Source organism: Nicotiana tabacum, chromosome 7 (assembly GCF_000715075.1).
Source record: "Nicotiana tabacum cultivar K326 chromosome 7, ASM71507v2, whole genome shotgun sequence".
NCBI classification, from domain to species: domain Eukaryota; kingdom Viridiplantae; phylum Streptophyta; class Magnoliopsida; order Solanales; family Solanaceae; genus Nicotiana; species Nicotiana tabacum.
In genome coordinates, this window is record NC_134086.1 from 80,847,058 (window position 1) to 80,862,913 (window position 15,856).

Genomic DNA, 15,856 nt, shown 5'->3' on the forward strand with positions numbered 1-15,856 from the left:
AATTATTATCATTATCGTTAGATTTTGAATTTTTTGGAGTTTAAACTAAAACTGATATGTTTGTCTATCCTACAATATGTAGCATAGGAACAAATATCCAAAAGCTAAGATCTATACAACATCAACAAGATATTTTGATCATAAATATATGAGATATTGTTACCTTTAAGTAAAAATATGAACCTCCAAATTTATATTGATTATGTCCGTTGAATGTCCACGTTATTCTTACGTCTGAATAAAAATAGAATCTTGCATTTTAAAGGTAGCAATCAGCAAACTAAGGCCATGTGAGTTCAAACATAAGGGAATTAGATTTGCTTCTTTGTTGTGTTGATACGAGTTCTAAGCAAATCTCTTAAATATAACACATGATATATCAATTCAAGATTCACAAGGAATACACGACTAAAAACGTACCAGTGGATTTGAAATTTATCTTGGTTATAATTTGAGTACACGTGATTGTTTTTTATCAGAAGAAATAAGATATTTGGTGAAAACTTAAAAACATAATACAAATTGTTTTTTTAATCATATGTATTACTTTTAAGAGTTGAATTTGGGCCCGGGCTCAGCACGGATGCCATCTGACGTTACCGCAAAAGCAAACTCCCGTCTCATTTCCGTTTGGGCGTTTATCGTCTCCCTCAAGCTCCTTTCGCGAAAGCGTGTGTATAATGTCTTCATGAACACTTTCCGAAATCATATACCTATAATTTGTATCATATTATAATGTACGTGTAAACAATAATTTATTTCACTTCTTCCTCTATTCAATTTCACCAAAGCCCTAATTTTTCAATCCGATCTTGATTTATCTGAAATTCGGAAATTCATATTTATATATAGCTTTGATATAAGGCTACTGCAAAATTAGGTTTACAGTGAGCACAGCATTGATCTGAGTTTGTGCCGGATATTAGGTGTACAGTGAGAATCGTGATCTACAGATCACCAAACACGGATTAATTTAGGGCTGTGATTTGACAACTGAATCGTATAATAATCTGAGAATGGCCGCGACGACGGTGGCTACGGCGGCGGGGGCGGTGGTTTTGTTGTACTATGTGCTGAGTCGCCGATTAACAACGGCGAAGGAAGGAGAGGAGGAAGAAAGTGGAGATTACTCGAAAGCAGCAAGCAGATCTGTGAAGCGGAGATTATCACGGAGGCCAGCTCAAGCTCCGGCCACGTGGCTCGAAACAATTTCAACGTTGTGTGAAACTCTTCGGTTTACATATTCGGAAACACTTGGGAAATGGCCTATCGGTGACTTGGCTTTTGGGATCAATTACCTTATCCGAAGACAGGTGAGCTTATCTTCTATACTTCTAAGCTCTTATTTGATACTTTAGCGTTGGATTAATGATGAAGTTGTGTACCAATATTGGAATGAAGTGGGCGAATAGAGTGGAAGTGATATAGAGATTTATATATAGCTGACTTTGAACTGGTTGGGATTGAAAGTGTAGTTGGTTGATCTATTAGTAAGTTTAAGCTCCTAAAGGCGGAATCTCGAATGGAAAAATTCATTAACCAGTACCCGAATGAGATATGCCCGGATAGGGACAAGTGGATATAGATGATTCATTTAGTCTATCTCAATTATTTTGGAAGTGAGTTATAGTTGATTGATTCATAAGTGTTGAGTTTGTAAAGTTAGAATCTTTTCTCGCCAGTTGTTTTTACTGCTCGGTGAATGGGAGTCAATGTGATGTATGTGAATGGACTGATTTCTCATCAAGTCCTATTCTATCTGAATAATTTCGTGTTGCATCCTTTTGCTTTTATTTTTTAATAAACCAACATAAATACATTTTCCACTATGGTGAACTTCCTGCCATCAAAAGTAGTTGTGTTCAAATTAGCTAGAGGAATGCTTGAATAAATAAAATTGAGTGAAAAATATAGTATTCTTTATTGCTTCCAGTACATACTTTAATTGATACTCCTACTTGAAAATTAAACTGCTTTGCTGTATGTTCAGTTAGTGGCGAAACCACATGCCTTCGCCGGAAAATTACACGGTATAGCTCGATAATTTTTTTTAAAATATGTATATGTACTTTATAATATAAAGTGATGATTAGACCGGCTATGATGTATGGGGCTGAGTGTTGGCCTGTTAAGAACTCACATATCCAAAAGATAAAAATAGCAGAAATGAGGATGTTGAGGTGGATGTGCGGGCACACTAGAATGGATAAGATTAGAAATGAGGATATTCGGGAGATGGTGCACGTGGCTCCCATTGATGCCAAGATGCGGGAAGCGAGGCTCAAATGGTTCGGGCATGTTAAGAGGAGAAGCCCAGATGCTCCGGTAAGGAGGTGTGAGTGACTGGTTGTGGAGGGCACGAGAAGAGGTAAAGGGTGGCCTAAGAAATATTGGGGAGAGGTGATCAGGCAAGATATGACGAGGCTTCAGATTTCCGAGGACATGACATTTGATACGAAGACGTGGAGGTCGAGTATTAGGGTTTAGGTTAGTAGGTAGTTGAGTCTTGCCTTACTTCGTACCTTTGTGAGACTAGTCTGGTAGGGCTTTGTCTAAGATAGCTAGTGGCAATGTTGTGTCTTATTATTTTGCTTTCCAGTGCATGACCTATTTACTAGTTATCGCTTTTGCTTTGCATCTTTCTTCAGGATTTCATGTTCCTATTACGATTTCTGTGGTGATACTAATATTGTCTCCTTTTGTCTTTTTGTTTTCTTGAGCCGAGGGTCTTTCGAAAACAGTCTCTCTACTCCTTCCGGTTAGGGGTAAGGTCTGCATACACAATATCCTCTCCAGACCCCACTAGTGGGATTTTACTGGGTTGCAGTTGTTGTTATTGTATATATACTATATAATGATACCCCTTGACTTCTTGGTGTGTTTGTTTCTTTATATTTTGCTCCCCTTAATTACAATCCTGGCTCCGCCACTGTGTTCAGTACATCATTGTGTACGCTTGTAGAGCTTTATCAGAAAATTGTGTTCACTTTTAGAGCATAGTTAGCCCATTGTAGGTTTATAGCTACCAGATTTTAGCAAACTATGCAACAAACTATGCAATTGAGGGTATCTTTGTGACTTTGTCGCAATTTCCTGTTAGAATTGGGATTAACTTAAGCATGTCACCAGCGGGGACATCCAATCCTGACCTTGGTTTTGTCATATTATACTCTGACATTCTTAAGTGATAGTGATGAATATATCATTTGGGAAGGTTTCTGATAGCCAAGATGATGCTACTGCTGCTTTTGATGGATGTTCTGTCTGTTATTACTTCTCTTTAGTTATGTGTTTTTGCCTTTTTCTGGTATTTGTGTGTCATCCTGTTTGTGAAGAAATTCTAGATGCTGCACTCTTTAGTGCCTTGAAATTCAGGCCCAAGGTCCTCAGTGTTATTTTTTCTTTGAGAGAGCGATCGTGTTTTATAAATGCAGGGTTGCAATAGTTGTGGAGTGTTTTATATCTGTGTTTTGTTATGCTTGAATTCTACCTCAGTTTCATATGTATTTATGATCTTGAAGGGAAATGCACCAGTTGCAAGTGTATATGCTGGGGAAAGCTGTGTGCAACTAAAGGGTGCTGAGATTATTGCTCAGTTGTATCATTACTTAAGGTTGGTGACACTCTGTATGCTTTTTTCAAAGAAGCCATTTCCTGTGTTTTTGGAGTCTGCTGGCTACTCTCAAGAAGATGTCCTCCTTCAGAAACCTAAAGCGGGAGTATGTAATTGCATTACCACTACCCTGCTATTTGGATTTATTTCACAACTTTATAGTAGTGTTTTGATTGTCAAAACTAAGATTTTGAAGTTTTTGTTTGCAGCTTCTTAAGCCCGCCTTTACAATTATAAGAGACAGAAATTTAAAATGTTTCCTTCTTCTAATTCGGGGCACTCATAGCATCAAAGATACCCTGACTGCAGCAACAGGTGCTGTTGTACCTTTCCACCATTCAGTTTTAGATGATGGTGGGATTAGCAGTCTTGTTTTGGGATACGCTCATTGTGGGATGGTTGCTGCTGCTAGGTGGATTGCCAAGCTTAGTATGCCTTTCTTGGTCAAGGCTCTTGACGAAAATCCTGAGTATGACATAAAGGTAAAAGTTAATATTCACGTCGTTATTCTTATCCTTTTTCCTGTTGAACATGGAGATTGTGAGTTGTTTTTGATGCGTCTTTTCATTCATTGACTTGTTTATACTGAAAGATGGCATAGTCTTACATGTTAAAATTGGAAGATTCGACAAGTTATGATTGTAGTTCAACGTTTCTTGTTACTCCCATTTTGGAGATTGTCATTGATGTACCATGAGATTTGCTTTCATTTGGATATTTCTGATACAACCTTATGTTACATACTGTGATTGCATCTCCTTCCTGTTGTTCATTTAGATTGATCTTAAATTTCGGAGTACCAGTTACTGTTCTCCTCCAAAGAGCAAGTCACAAAGTCACCTTCGACGTTCCTTCTATTCTTTTGATGTACATTAATCACACAGTCATGTGTCCTTTCGTTCTTGTTGCTTTTCATATCTTGGGGATAAGGGGGACGGACTGAGATTATTATGCAGATAGCTTTATAAAAGTAAGCATTACCTTTGCTTATCAAAAGAAACAGTAGTCATTACCTTTGTTGGTACCATGTAAATATTCTGAACATACCTGATATATATTAATATAATGGCAATTCTTGAGTCGATACATAATGTTAATATACTTTCAAAAGTCAGGTTATTTAGTTTTAAAGTGAATTACTGCACATGAATTCGTATTTCGAGTTTTTAGTGCTTAATATCAATGCTGTAACCCTAGTTTTGAACTTTCAGATTGTTGGGCATTCACTTGGTGGTGGTACTGCTGCACTTCTGACCTATATCCTTCGTGAGCAAAAAGAACTTTCGTCAAGCACCTGTGTCACTTTTGCACCAGGTGTGTTTCTTTCTGCTCCAGTTGCAGATCTCTGTTTAAAAGTTGAAAGGTTTATTTTTCTTCTATTATGGTTGCTAGGTTGACATATCTGTACCTCGTATATGAGAATTGTAGGTGACAAGGAGGAATGTAGAACATTCTCTCATCCATGCCTTTTTCCAGATTCTTTAGTGAATTTTTAAGTGAAATTAGAAGTCCTCTTATTTGCCCTTGTTGGGCTTCTAGGTCCTACCAAAATGATTTAGGTTCTATTAAGTGCTAAACTAGAGTGGCTTTCTGAAACTTTTCTATTTTAAATGGCTATTTCCAATTGAGTTCTAATATTTGTGATAAATATACATACATTTCATCTTCTTACATTTCTTCAAAAAGTTGAGTTTATGATACATCTGTAAGACCAATATTTCAATCTATGATACTGCTTTCAACAAATCTATGTTATCTGGAAATTGTGAAGTTGGAATCAAAAAATTTCTGAAAGTCAATGCTCAATTGGTTGAACAATGAATTCTTTCATAAGAAACTCTTTAACTGTATTTGCTTTTTAGAAATGCCAAATGTTCTATCTTGAGTTGTTTGTTATTTCATGTCACTAGCTTTTAAGTTCTATTTGTAAATTATAAACTACACATATAGTTAGATCTCAAGAAAGGTTCTAAGTTTGAATGAGAAAGGAACCGACTATTAAAACTGGTCATCTCGGAATAGACATATCTGTTTGCTCAGTATAGGTTTTCTTTGGAAATTGCAAAGGTTGGATGTGGTCGATTCAGTATTTTCCAGGTTTTGAACGTCCAAAGTTCTTCCATAGTGATGCGGTATTACTTTGAAGTGATCATGGTAAAACAACATATTATTGCAAACTGGAAGAGGAGACTAGGGACTGCCTACATTGTTAATTGTGTTTCCTGAAATGAAAATGAAATTGAATGACTGAGATTTTTGTAAAAAAAAAAAGATTGAAAACTGAGCTGAGAGCATGTATCACACGTACTAGCTAAACTTTTGGCAGAACTATTTGTTTTGACCGACTGTTTTTGGGGAGGTCTGAAACGTCATTGGATTTAAAATTTTTTCCTCGAAACACTTTGAGGAAAACAGCTTGCAATATTGCCCCAAGGCTTTGGTCTAGTGGTAAGGACACAACACGTGATGTGTGGGTTAGGGGAATGTCATGGGGTCGTACCTTGCCGCAGGCAAACGTCTGGTATTTAAGTGGAGAAGGGTTGAGCGATGGGCCCAATATCCATCGAGTTTTGATCAGTGCGCGGTGCGCCAATATGGTCCTCAAGGAGTTTTAGATATCCAAAAAAAAAAGAATCACATTAATTATCTTATTTTAGCTCCTAAAATTTGGAAATATAACTCTATGTGGGAGCATAACAAAAATGTGTGAAAGGGTTGTTGAATTGGACAAGTTTTCTAGTCTCTTGAAACCTGATAAAAAGGTAGAAAGCTAGTGTAATATGTAGACAAAATTTTGTAGAAAATTTCATCATTATGGGGCAAACATATGGTGCATTAAGAGACAACTTGTTTAGACAATTTGTGAGGTGGTCCCTAAACATGTAACTGGAGAAAATCTGATTCTGCACTTCTATGACACCAAAAACAAAAGGGAATAAAAAAATGATAGTAGAGCAAACATTGCAAAGTGGTTTGTGTAAATTGTGTTGTCAAAAGAAATTGCTTCCTGGGTAGCAGCTAGATGACTTTAAGGCTTTGCTGTGCAATTTTGAGATTACACATTAGTAGTGTCAAAAGGCAAATAGTAAAAATAGTGTTTAAGTCTGTTGTGGCTTTTGCAAATAAACCCAAAGAATTCTATAGAGAAAAAGAATTAAAAAAAATGATTAGGTGCATATTTTGTTGTTTAATGCCGCTCTCTTCAACATAGACCCATAGTTGATAAGACGCACACCTTTAGGGGTCGTTGATAGGAGGTATAAGAGTAGTGTTGAATAAGGTATATTGATAGTGTTGGTATTAGTAATGTTGGGATTAGTTATGCTGACATTAGTTATGTTGAGATTATTTCTTATCCATTGTTTGGTTGATGTATCAGAGCATTACATAATTTTAAAAAAAATTGGTTGTTTACAAAAATACCCTCAACATTCTTTAACTTTATACACTATTTTTATTGCAAGAGTTTTATTACCCTCCGCATTCTTTACTCTTTCTAAAGCCAGTTTTTTTTTTTTTTACAGGGGAGCAAAATTAAAAGAGAAAACTAATTGAAATATTAATGTTAAAAGAGAAGAAAACTTTTGATCGCAAGACATATAATACAAAATACCAATTTTTTTAAAAAAGAGTAGATTTTTATCAAATAAAGAAAACTTCACTTTATAGTTTGAACGAATTCAACATCAATTTAGTATTAAATATGTATTATTTTGATTATAGTAGAATGCTAAAGAGGAAAAATTAATTAAAATATTACAATATAAAACATTCAAAATATGACGAAAAGTATTTGGAATAGGTTTTGAGGGATTTGAGGGGCAATTATGTCTTTAACCATGTTTATGCAAGTATTAAAAACCCTTGCATTGCTAATACCATGGTTTGCTATGTATTAGTTACACATAAGACAATACCAAATAGGATAAGTTGAAAAAATGTACCAAACAAAGGATTAGTAATGCACAAAGCTAATGCTTACATTGTTTTTTCTAATACCTCCTACCAAACGACCGTTTAGTGCCTTAGTGCAAAGTGCACCTCATGGAAGCCTTTGAAGGTGGGTGGTGAAAATTAGCTCTCTGAAGTGTTCTATACCTTTCTCTAGGATATCTTTGTAACTAATACAACGCCGTTCCCTTTAGGTTGTGTATTATGTACACTCGTCGGACGCTGGACATGTGCTCAAACAAAAATCCAATGGTATCATTTTAGAATATGATTGGGGACTACTACCTAATTTCTATCTTCTTTTTGTTGATATGCTTATCTGCGAGGCACAAAACAAATGGCACTCTTGACAAAGCCTAAATCAGAATATCTTGTCACGACCCAAAATCTCAACCATGGGTTCTTGATGGCGCCTAACATCCGCTTGCTAGGCAACCAACCTTAGCACAATGACAAAAACAGTTTAACAACTAAAGAGGCATTAACAATAATAAAGGGTGAAATAGCATAAATTTTTAATAGATGTACAATCTCTGTCTAAAACTATCCCCAGAATCTGTGTCTAAAATGGAAAATACAATACTGTCTGGTAAAATAAACAATAGTAAAAGATAGGAAGGGGACTGCAGGGTCTGCGAATGCCAAACAGCACTACCTCAAGTCTCCTGGGACAAGGTCAGAGCAATCACCTCTGAACGCCGCTTGGACCAACACCGGGATGCACAAGAAGTGTAGAACCGTAGTATGAGTACAACCGACCCCATGTACTCATTAAGTATCAAGCATAACCTCGATGAAGTAGTGATGAGGCTATGATAAAATACTAATTGTAAACTTGTACGAGTAATAAACAAAGAAACAATAACAGTGTAAAGAAACAGATAACTATATAACGAACGGAATAAAAAAAGTAGATAACAGAGGGCCCCGGAATAACATCACGTCACAACCTCGAAACATAACATGACACTGGAGTATAACAACCAAGAATAGTTATATAACATCTTTTCCGTCGCGGCATGCAACCCGATCCAATATATATCAGTAACAACCACATATGGCAAATCTCACAACATAAAATGCATAATTCTCTAAGGCAATCCAATATATCATAGTAGAGTGAAACAGGAAACAAGTAAAGGCAATAAGGCAAGTAAAGGCATGAGATAGGTAAAAGCATTTATCTAATAACATGTAAGAGCACATAACAATTAAAGGTGTAACAATTTAGGACATCTACCAAGAAGGGACACATATATCAAGTAAAACATGTATCACGTATGAGCACCTAGCAAATAATAACATGAAATAAGTATAGACATGGCATAATTAAAGACGTAAAGTAAAGTAATACACCGCGCATGCTTAACCCATGACAACGCATATACACTCGTCACCTTGCATATATGCCGTTCCCACACATAGATCACGTAGCAAATAGACCAGTCATGTCCTAATTCCCTCAAATCAAAGTTAACCACGATACTTACCCCATTCCAGAACAAGATCAACAACTCAACACGGCTTTCCCTTTAGAACAAGCCTCCAAACCACCCGAATCTAGTCAATTATTGTTCAAACAAGTCAAAACAAATTTTATAAATTACCCTCGTAAGAAAAAGACTCCATCTTTAACATAAGAAAAGTCAACATAAAGTCAACCCAGACCCATGTGCTTGCAATCTGAAATTAAGACCAAATCCTGATTACCAATTCATCCCCGAATCCAAATATGTTATTTGTTTCGAGATCCGACCACAATTTGAAGTCTAAATCTCAATTTTATAAAATCCATAATTTCTACCCAAAAACCCCGATTTGGACTTTATGAATCTTAGATTTGATAATGAAATTCATGAAAAAGTAATGGAAATTGAATAAAAACAATTCAGGATTGCTAACCTATGAAGTTGGGAAGAACTTACTCTCCAAAAGTCGCCTCTATGGAGTCTAGGTCTCAAAAATAATATAAAATAAGCTAAGTCCCGAAATCCTTAATTTCTACACACAACCCCAGTTTCTACCCTATGAAATCTTAGTTTTGATAGTGAAAATTCATGAAAATGTAATGGAAATTGAATAGAAGCAAGTTAAACTTACTAACCTATGAAGTTGAGAAGAAATTGCTCTCCAAAAATCACCTCTATAGAGTCTAGGTCTCAAAAATAGTGTAAAGTCGAACTCTTGTTCGCAATTGCGTTGTTCGCAAATGCGAACCACTGATCGCAAATGCGATCGGAGCCTGAGCCTCCCAGATGTCGCAAATGCGACTAAACCTTTGCATTTGCGAAGAACTAGCCCATTCCAAAAGCGGACTGAGTGCGAAGCTGCTCCTCAACTCCCAGTGTTGCAATTGCCTATGTTGCTCGGACTCTTCGAAAATGTGGCAGGATACGTGTCGGATCCTCCAATAGTAGTGGATTTTTGAAGGATCCGATACGGGTGCAGCTACATTTTGGAGAGTCCGCACAACATAGGAAATTGCTACCAATTCCTCGCAATTGTGAAGCCCGGCCAATTCACAAAAGCGAAGTTGCCATCCCCTTTCCCAGCATTGCAAATGCGAGCATTTTCTCGCAAATGTGAGGTTTGCATTTGCGAACAGACCCTTGCGAATGCGAGATCTATAGACCAACAACACCAGCAAACACAAAAGCTATGCAAAACAGTCCGCAACCTATTCTAAACTCACCTAAACCCCTCGGGCTGCAATCCGAACATCCACACAAGTGTAATAACTTCATAGCAACTCGCTCGCAAGCTCAAATCATCAAAATAACATCTAAAATCAAGAATCGATTATCAAAACTCAAGATTTTCAAAGTTCAAACTCAAATTTTCAACATTGCACATAATGTGCCGAAACGACCTTGGGTCACCCGACACTGCAACTAAACATGTGTACAAGTCCAAAATCATCATACGAACCTACCGGAATCGTCAAAACACCTATCTGAGGTCAAAAATCACATTTTTAAAAATTCACATTTAAACTTTCCGGAAATCGATACGGACCACACACGCAAGTCATAAATCGATATGGTCCACACATGCAAGTCATAAATCATCAAATAAAACTATGGAAGGTCTCGAAACACAAAAGGGGAAGCTAGTACTCAAAACGACCTATTGGCTCGTCATATACCTTGACCAGGAAAAATGCGAAAATCTTCAATCTCCTTTATCTCCTTTACTTGACTGCATCCCACATATTATCCAAACAAGTAGTCTCCTTCACTTGACTTTTCTACCAGGCTTTGATTTTGTGCCACTTTTTATGCTGTGTAAGTACTCTGAACTATTTGCAGTACTTTGGTAAACTTATTCGTGTGTGATCTGTTTATTCTGTTGTTTTCGATATTGGAGTTTATGAAATTAATAAAATGATCTTTCTCTTAACACTCTGCAACTCTGATGCTTTTTGGATAGGTTGAGGCTTATAATAGCACAATATCTTTTCCTCTTTGTGCCATGCCTCCAATTTTTAATGTACAACTATGGTGTTTGTCTCCTTGCTAAATTAGCATCTCTTGCATCTTAGCCTGTGAATCCAAATGCCTTGATGTGGTTTTCTTTCCTATATTCTTACTGTGTTAGTGTTGCACAGCTGCTTGTATGACGTGGGAGTTGGCGGAGTCAGGAAAGCACTTTATCACTACAATAATTAATGGTTCTGATCTGGTGCCAACTTTCTCAACCGCTTCTATAGATGTTCTTCGTTCTGAGGTATGACTCATTACTTGAATTCATAAACTTCAGTCTTATCTTGGATATGCTGTAATTTCTAACTTCAAAATAATCATTTTCAGGTGACTGCGTCATCCTGGGTGAATGATCTACGTGACCAAGTTGAGCGCAATAGGGTTTTGAAGGTTATTTATCGATCTGCCACTGCTCTTGGTTCTCGTCTACCTTCTATCGCTGTAGCAAAAGCAAGGGTTGCTGGTGCAGGTGCACTTCTCCGTCCTGTCTCAAGCAGTACTCAGGTAGGAAGTTGGGGCCTTCCACTGGCTTTGCTCCTCTTCAACTTGTTAGTCCTAATTTCCCTTATTGAATGATGCACAGCATTAAGTTTGTGAATAAATGGATTATGTAATTCTAACTTGAGTTTTCAGGATCAGTAGTAATTATATCTTTATAGTTCTGGATAAGTTGTTATTCGTAGATGGAGTTAAGGTGAAATATTAATAGGATATTGCCAATGAAACTTTCAGGTTAATTATGTTTGCCACATCTTCTACTTTCTGTCTCCTTAATTTTTCATGGCAGGAACGCTGATTTTATTGCCTTAATGTGCAGGTGGTGATGAAGCGGGCACAAGATGTTGCCCACGCAGTTGTCAAGACACGCTCCTCTTTATCATCATGGACCTGTATGGGCATGCGTCGTCGTGTTGTGTCCCCATCGGCAAACTCCAAACCAGATGAATTCTCTGACGCACCCCTTATAGCTCCAAGAACATGTGAAACGTTTGTGAGTGAAGTGGTAAGCAGTGTTCCTGATGGGAACAAAGTCGAATATTGTTCTTCGAGCAGTGGATCTGGACAAGATGAAACCGATGAAGAGGAAGATGCTGCTGGAGTGGATAAAGCAATTGGTACTTCCACCATAGAAGATATCACCGAAGGTGAATTGTGGTATGAATTGGAGAGGGAGCTGCAAAGGCAGGAGCTTGAAGCTGATGTCCGTGATCAAGAAGCAGCTGCTGCAGCAGAAGAAATTGCTGAAGAGGAGAAAGTGCTGGCTGATGCAGCTGAAAACCAAACACCAATATCTCCATCAGATATGTCAGATAACCACCATTTTTACCCTCCTGGAAGAATAATGCATATGGTTTCTATACCATCATCGGAGACGAGTGATCTGGAACATGCTTGTCCAACTGAAGACAATGTTGGGATATATGAGACCCCTAGAGAATTGTATAGTAAGCTTCGTTTGTCAAAGACAATGATAAACGATCATTATATGCCAATGTATAAGAAGATGATGGAATTATTGATTAGGGAGCTAGAAGATGAATTAGACTGTGATTGTGAATCGTGAGTTACGCAAAGAACACAGTATATATTGAAGGTGCCAAACAAAGGCAACAGATTGAAATTTCTGTCATCCTTACCCCCCCGAGTTAAATTTAATGTATTTCTTCTCCTTTGCTAGATTAAATTCTATTTAACCCCCTTTGTAAAGCCTCTGTCAGTTTTTATATTTAATTTGTGCTAATTTCGGGTATAATGGTGCTAGTAAAGTGAACCGGAGGTGTGGAGGACCCACATGAGGGTAAAAAGATATTGAGATTCTGACATAGTTGGCCGCTTGGCCAATTTTTTAACAAAATCGCCTGACCCACAATTCTATATTACAAGTTGTAGCCAAAAACAAATAAAATATCCTAAGCAGTAAACTTATATTTGCGTCGGCCCTCCCTCCCTAGCCGCCACACTTGTTCCTCTTCTTCCAACCTCTCTCGTTCACTACAGCTCCAACTTTCCTCTACCCTTCATTTTTCTCAACCTCCTCTCCACTGTTGTCCCACCACCTTGTCCCTCTTCATCACTACAAAACCAACAGCCTCCTCCAATTTTCATACACTCACATTCTTACAGCCATGGATGAGCCTTAGAGCTTCTTCCTTCACATAAATTCAATCAATCTTTTAACAATCAATGGACCTTTAGCCAGTCACCATTAAAAACCCAAAAAATACGCAAAAAGAAAACTCATATTATACAGTATGTAGCGACTATACAATCTATACTCACTATATACTCTAATTGTACACTGTGCTGGTTCCACCATCATTGTATATTAGATATATATTTATTATATATTTGAAAAATATACTGAATATGCACCGAGTATGCTATGATTATACATTGTACACTAAGGATACAATTAGAATACAAACAAGATACTGGGATACAGTAGATAGAGTAGGATAATGCCTCTCCTTTAACAGAAAAATGCCTGAATTTGCTACTTCAATCAACACCAATAACCTAAGCCCGAACCCTACCCCAAACCCACGCTTGAGAGCTCTGGCGACAGGCGATTTTGAGTCGACAAGAAGGCGATTTTCATGGCTGCCCTTCCATGACTTCTCTGGCCGCTGGCCAGCCTCTTAAGGAGGCCGGTCAGTCGTCCTCATCATCTATACAGCCCCCTACAACATCTACAAAATCCAAAAAATATGCAAATTACTACAACCCAATACATTAAATGCTTTCATGCAACCACTGTCCCACGTAAACCTAAAACCTGTGGAGTATCTTCATGGAGAACCTCTTGTTCGATGGAAAAAAAAACAAAAGTTAGACAATCTATTGCCCAACAAGGATTACAACTTGCAATTCTTGGGAAGTTTTCATATGAGAAACATGTTATTCAAGAATTGCGTAAAGTTATTCTATTTCAATGTAAGTTAAAAGGCCCCTGTTCGATTGGATTGATAGAGGATACACACATCCTCATCAAACTCTCATTAATGGAGGAATATATCTGCATTCTACTTGAAATCTCAAGGAGATAATGTGGAAGATGAGATGCACTAAATGGAGTCCATGGTGGAAGCCTGAAAAGGAGACCCCTATTGCCATTGCTTGGAATTCTTTTCTGGATTTGCCTCCTAACTTCTTTGGTAAGGAGTTTATTTTTTCATTAGCTAGTGAAATTGGTAGACCTTTGCATGTTGATATGGCTACATATAATGGTACAAAGCCTAGTTGTGTTAAGGTTAAAATAAAGGTGAATTTGTCATCTAATTTCCCTCAAAGAATTAAGATCATACAAGAGGAAGATGAAACTGGGCCAGACGAATCAAAATAGATTAAAATCAAGTATGAATACATGCTCAAATATTGTAGAACTTGTATGAAACAAGGTTACAAGGAGAATGAAATGCTGGATCATTCATCTTAAGCTTAGGAAGGTAGATCAGCCAATAATTTAGGAAAGGAGAAGGATGTTATAGGAACAACTGCAGCCTTAACAAAGGTATTGACTAGTGGTAAAGTTGTGGGGAAGCCAATTCAAAATCCTGCAAAAGAAGTATAGATGCAAAGACGTCAGAGTAAATATCAAAGAGATAAAAGGGGATACATAATCGACAATGCAACTGGGAAAGAGGTGGCAAATGTGACTGAAAAGGCCAATGATAATGGGATTTCAACGGGCAATGCTTTTGATGTCTAGCTGCTGATGGGGAAAATAATAGTGCTTTGGTGTTATATGAGGACCAGGTGAAGGGAGAAGTGCAGAAAGCGCCTGAACTTATGACTACGGATCCAAGAAATACTAGCCCTAATCCTAAGGAAAAAGGGATTAAGTCTTCTAGGATTGGGGAGGTTCCTAATATGAAAAGATTATTGATTGGGTATCTAGTACTTTTGGCACACCTAAAAAAGTTCTTAATGTGAATTAAAATCAGTCGTTACAGGAGATTCCTTCACAAACTTTTGACAACTCTAAAAAGGGATCAAGGTCCTAGACCAAGGATAATTCTAGTGTTCGTTGGAGTGATGAAGTGGAGACTATGAAGGAGAGTCATGATGCAAAAACTTCACACAATAGCTCTGCGAAAGCCGGAGTTAATTAGGAGAAGCAAGCTAGTGAACAAGTTGCACCTATAACTACCCGATCAGTCATTTTAAGTGTTGGCCTTCTGTTCGGTGGTTTGAGGTCTTGCATAGATTCATATGATATATTACGACTTGCATGTATGGTTTCTTTCGATGTTCGAGAGGTTCAAAATTGATGTGGAAGAGAAGTTTTATTTTTGAAAGCTTTAAGTTGAAAAGTTAACAAAGGTTTGACTTTTGTATAAACAGTTTTGGATTTGAATTTTTATGGTTTCAATAGGTTCTTATGGTTATTTTGACTTACGCATATGCCCATATTCGTATTTGGATATTTCAAGAAGGTTTTGGCTTTATTTGGAAACAATTAGCAATTTGAAGGTTTGAAAAATTCATAGGTTTGATTAGAAGTAGACTTCGACGATATCAGGTTTGGGTTGTTGTTTCGGGAGTTGGAATAGGTTCTTTATGTCATTTGGAACTTGTGTGCAATATTTGGGGTCATTCCTGATTATTTAGACATGTTTGACATAAGTTTGGAATTTAAAAATTTGAAATAGTTCATTAAGTTTTAATTGAGGTGCGATTCGTGATTTTGATGTTATTTTGTGTGATTCAAGGTTTCGAGTAAGTCCTTGTTATTTTTTGGCATATGTTAGTATGTTCAGACGGGGTCCTGAGGGACTCGGGTGTGTTTCGGGGTGGTTTCAGACCATTT

The 15,856-nt window shown here is 37.3% G+C and overlaps 1 protein-coding gene across 1 annotated transcript; it reads left to right on the plus strand.

The window, feature by feature from the left end:
• The first annotated feature begins 334 nt into the window (after positions 1-334).
• Positions 335-12,676, plus strand: LOC107766660 (uncharacterized). Its single transcript, XM_016585469.2, has 7 exons — positions 335-1,313; positions 3,522-3,719; positions 3,823-4,095; positions 4,825-4,927; positions 11,172-11,290; positions 11,374-11,550; positions 11,864-12,676. The coding sequence occupies exons 1-7, from the start codon at positions 1,017-1,019 to the stop codon at positions 12,608-12,610; spliced, it is 1,914 nt and encodes a 637-aa protein (XP_016440955.1). The 5' UTR covers positions 335-1,016; the 3' UTR covers positions 12,611-12,676.
• Positions 12,677-15,856: the final 3,180 nt, after the last annotated feature.

What these genes read in the sequence shown, in the direction of transcription:
- LOC107766660 (XM_016585469.2), top strand. Translation starts at nt 1,017, where the DNA reads ATGGCCGCGACGACGGTGGCTACGGCGGCGGGGGCGGTGGTTTTGTTG. An exon ending in ATTACCTTATCCGAAGACAG is followed by an intron (nt 1,314 to 3,521) that starts GTGAGCTTATCT and finishes ATGATCTTGAAG; the next exon opens with GGAAATGCACCAGTTGCAAG. An exon ending in ATCCTGAGTATGACATAAAG is followed by an intron (nt 4,096 to 4,824) that starts GTAAAAGTTAAT and finishes TTGAACTTTCAG; the next exon opens with ATTGTTGGGCATTCACTTGG.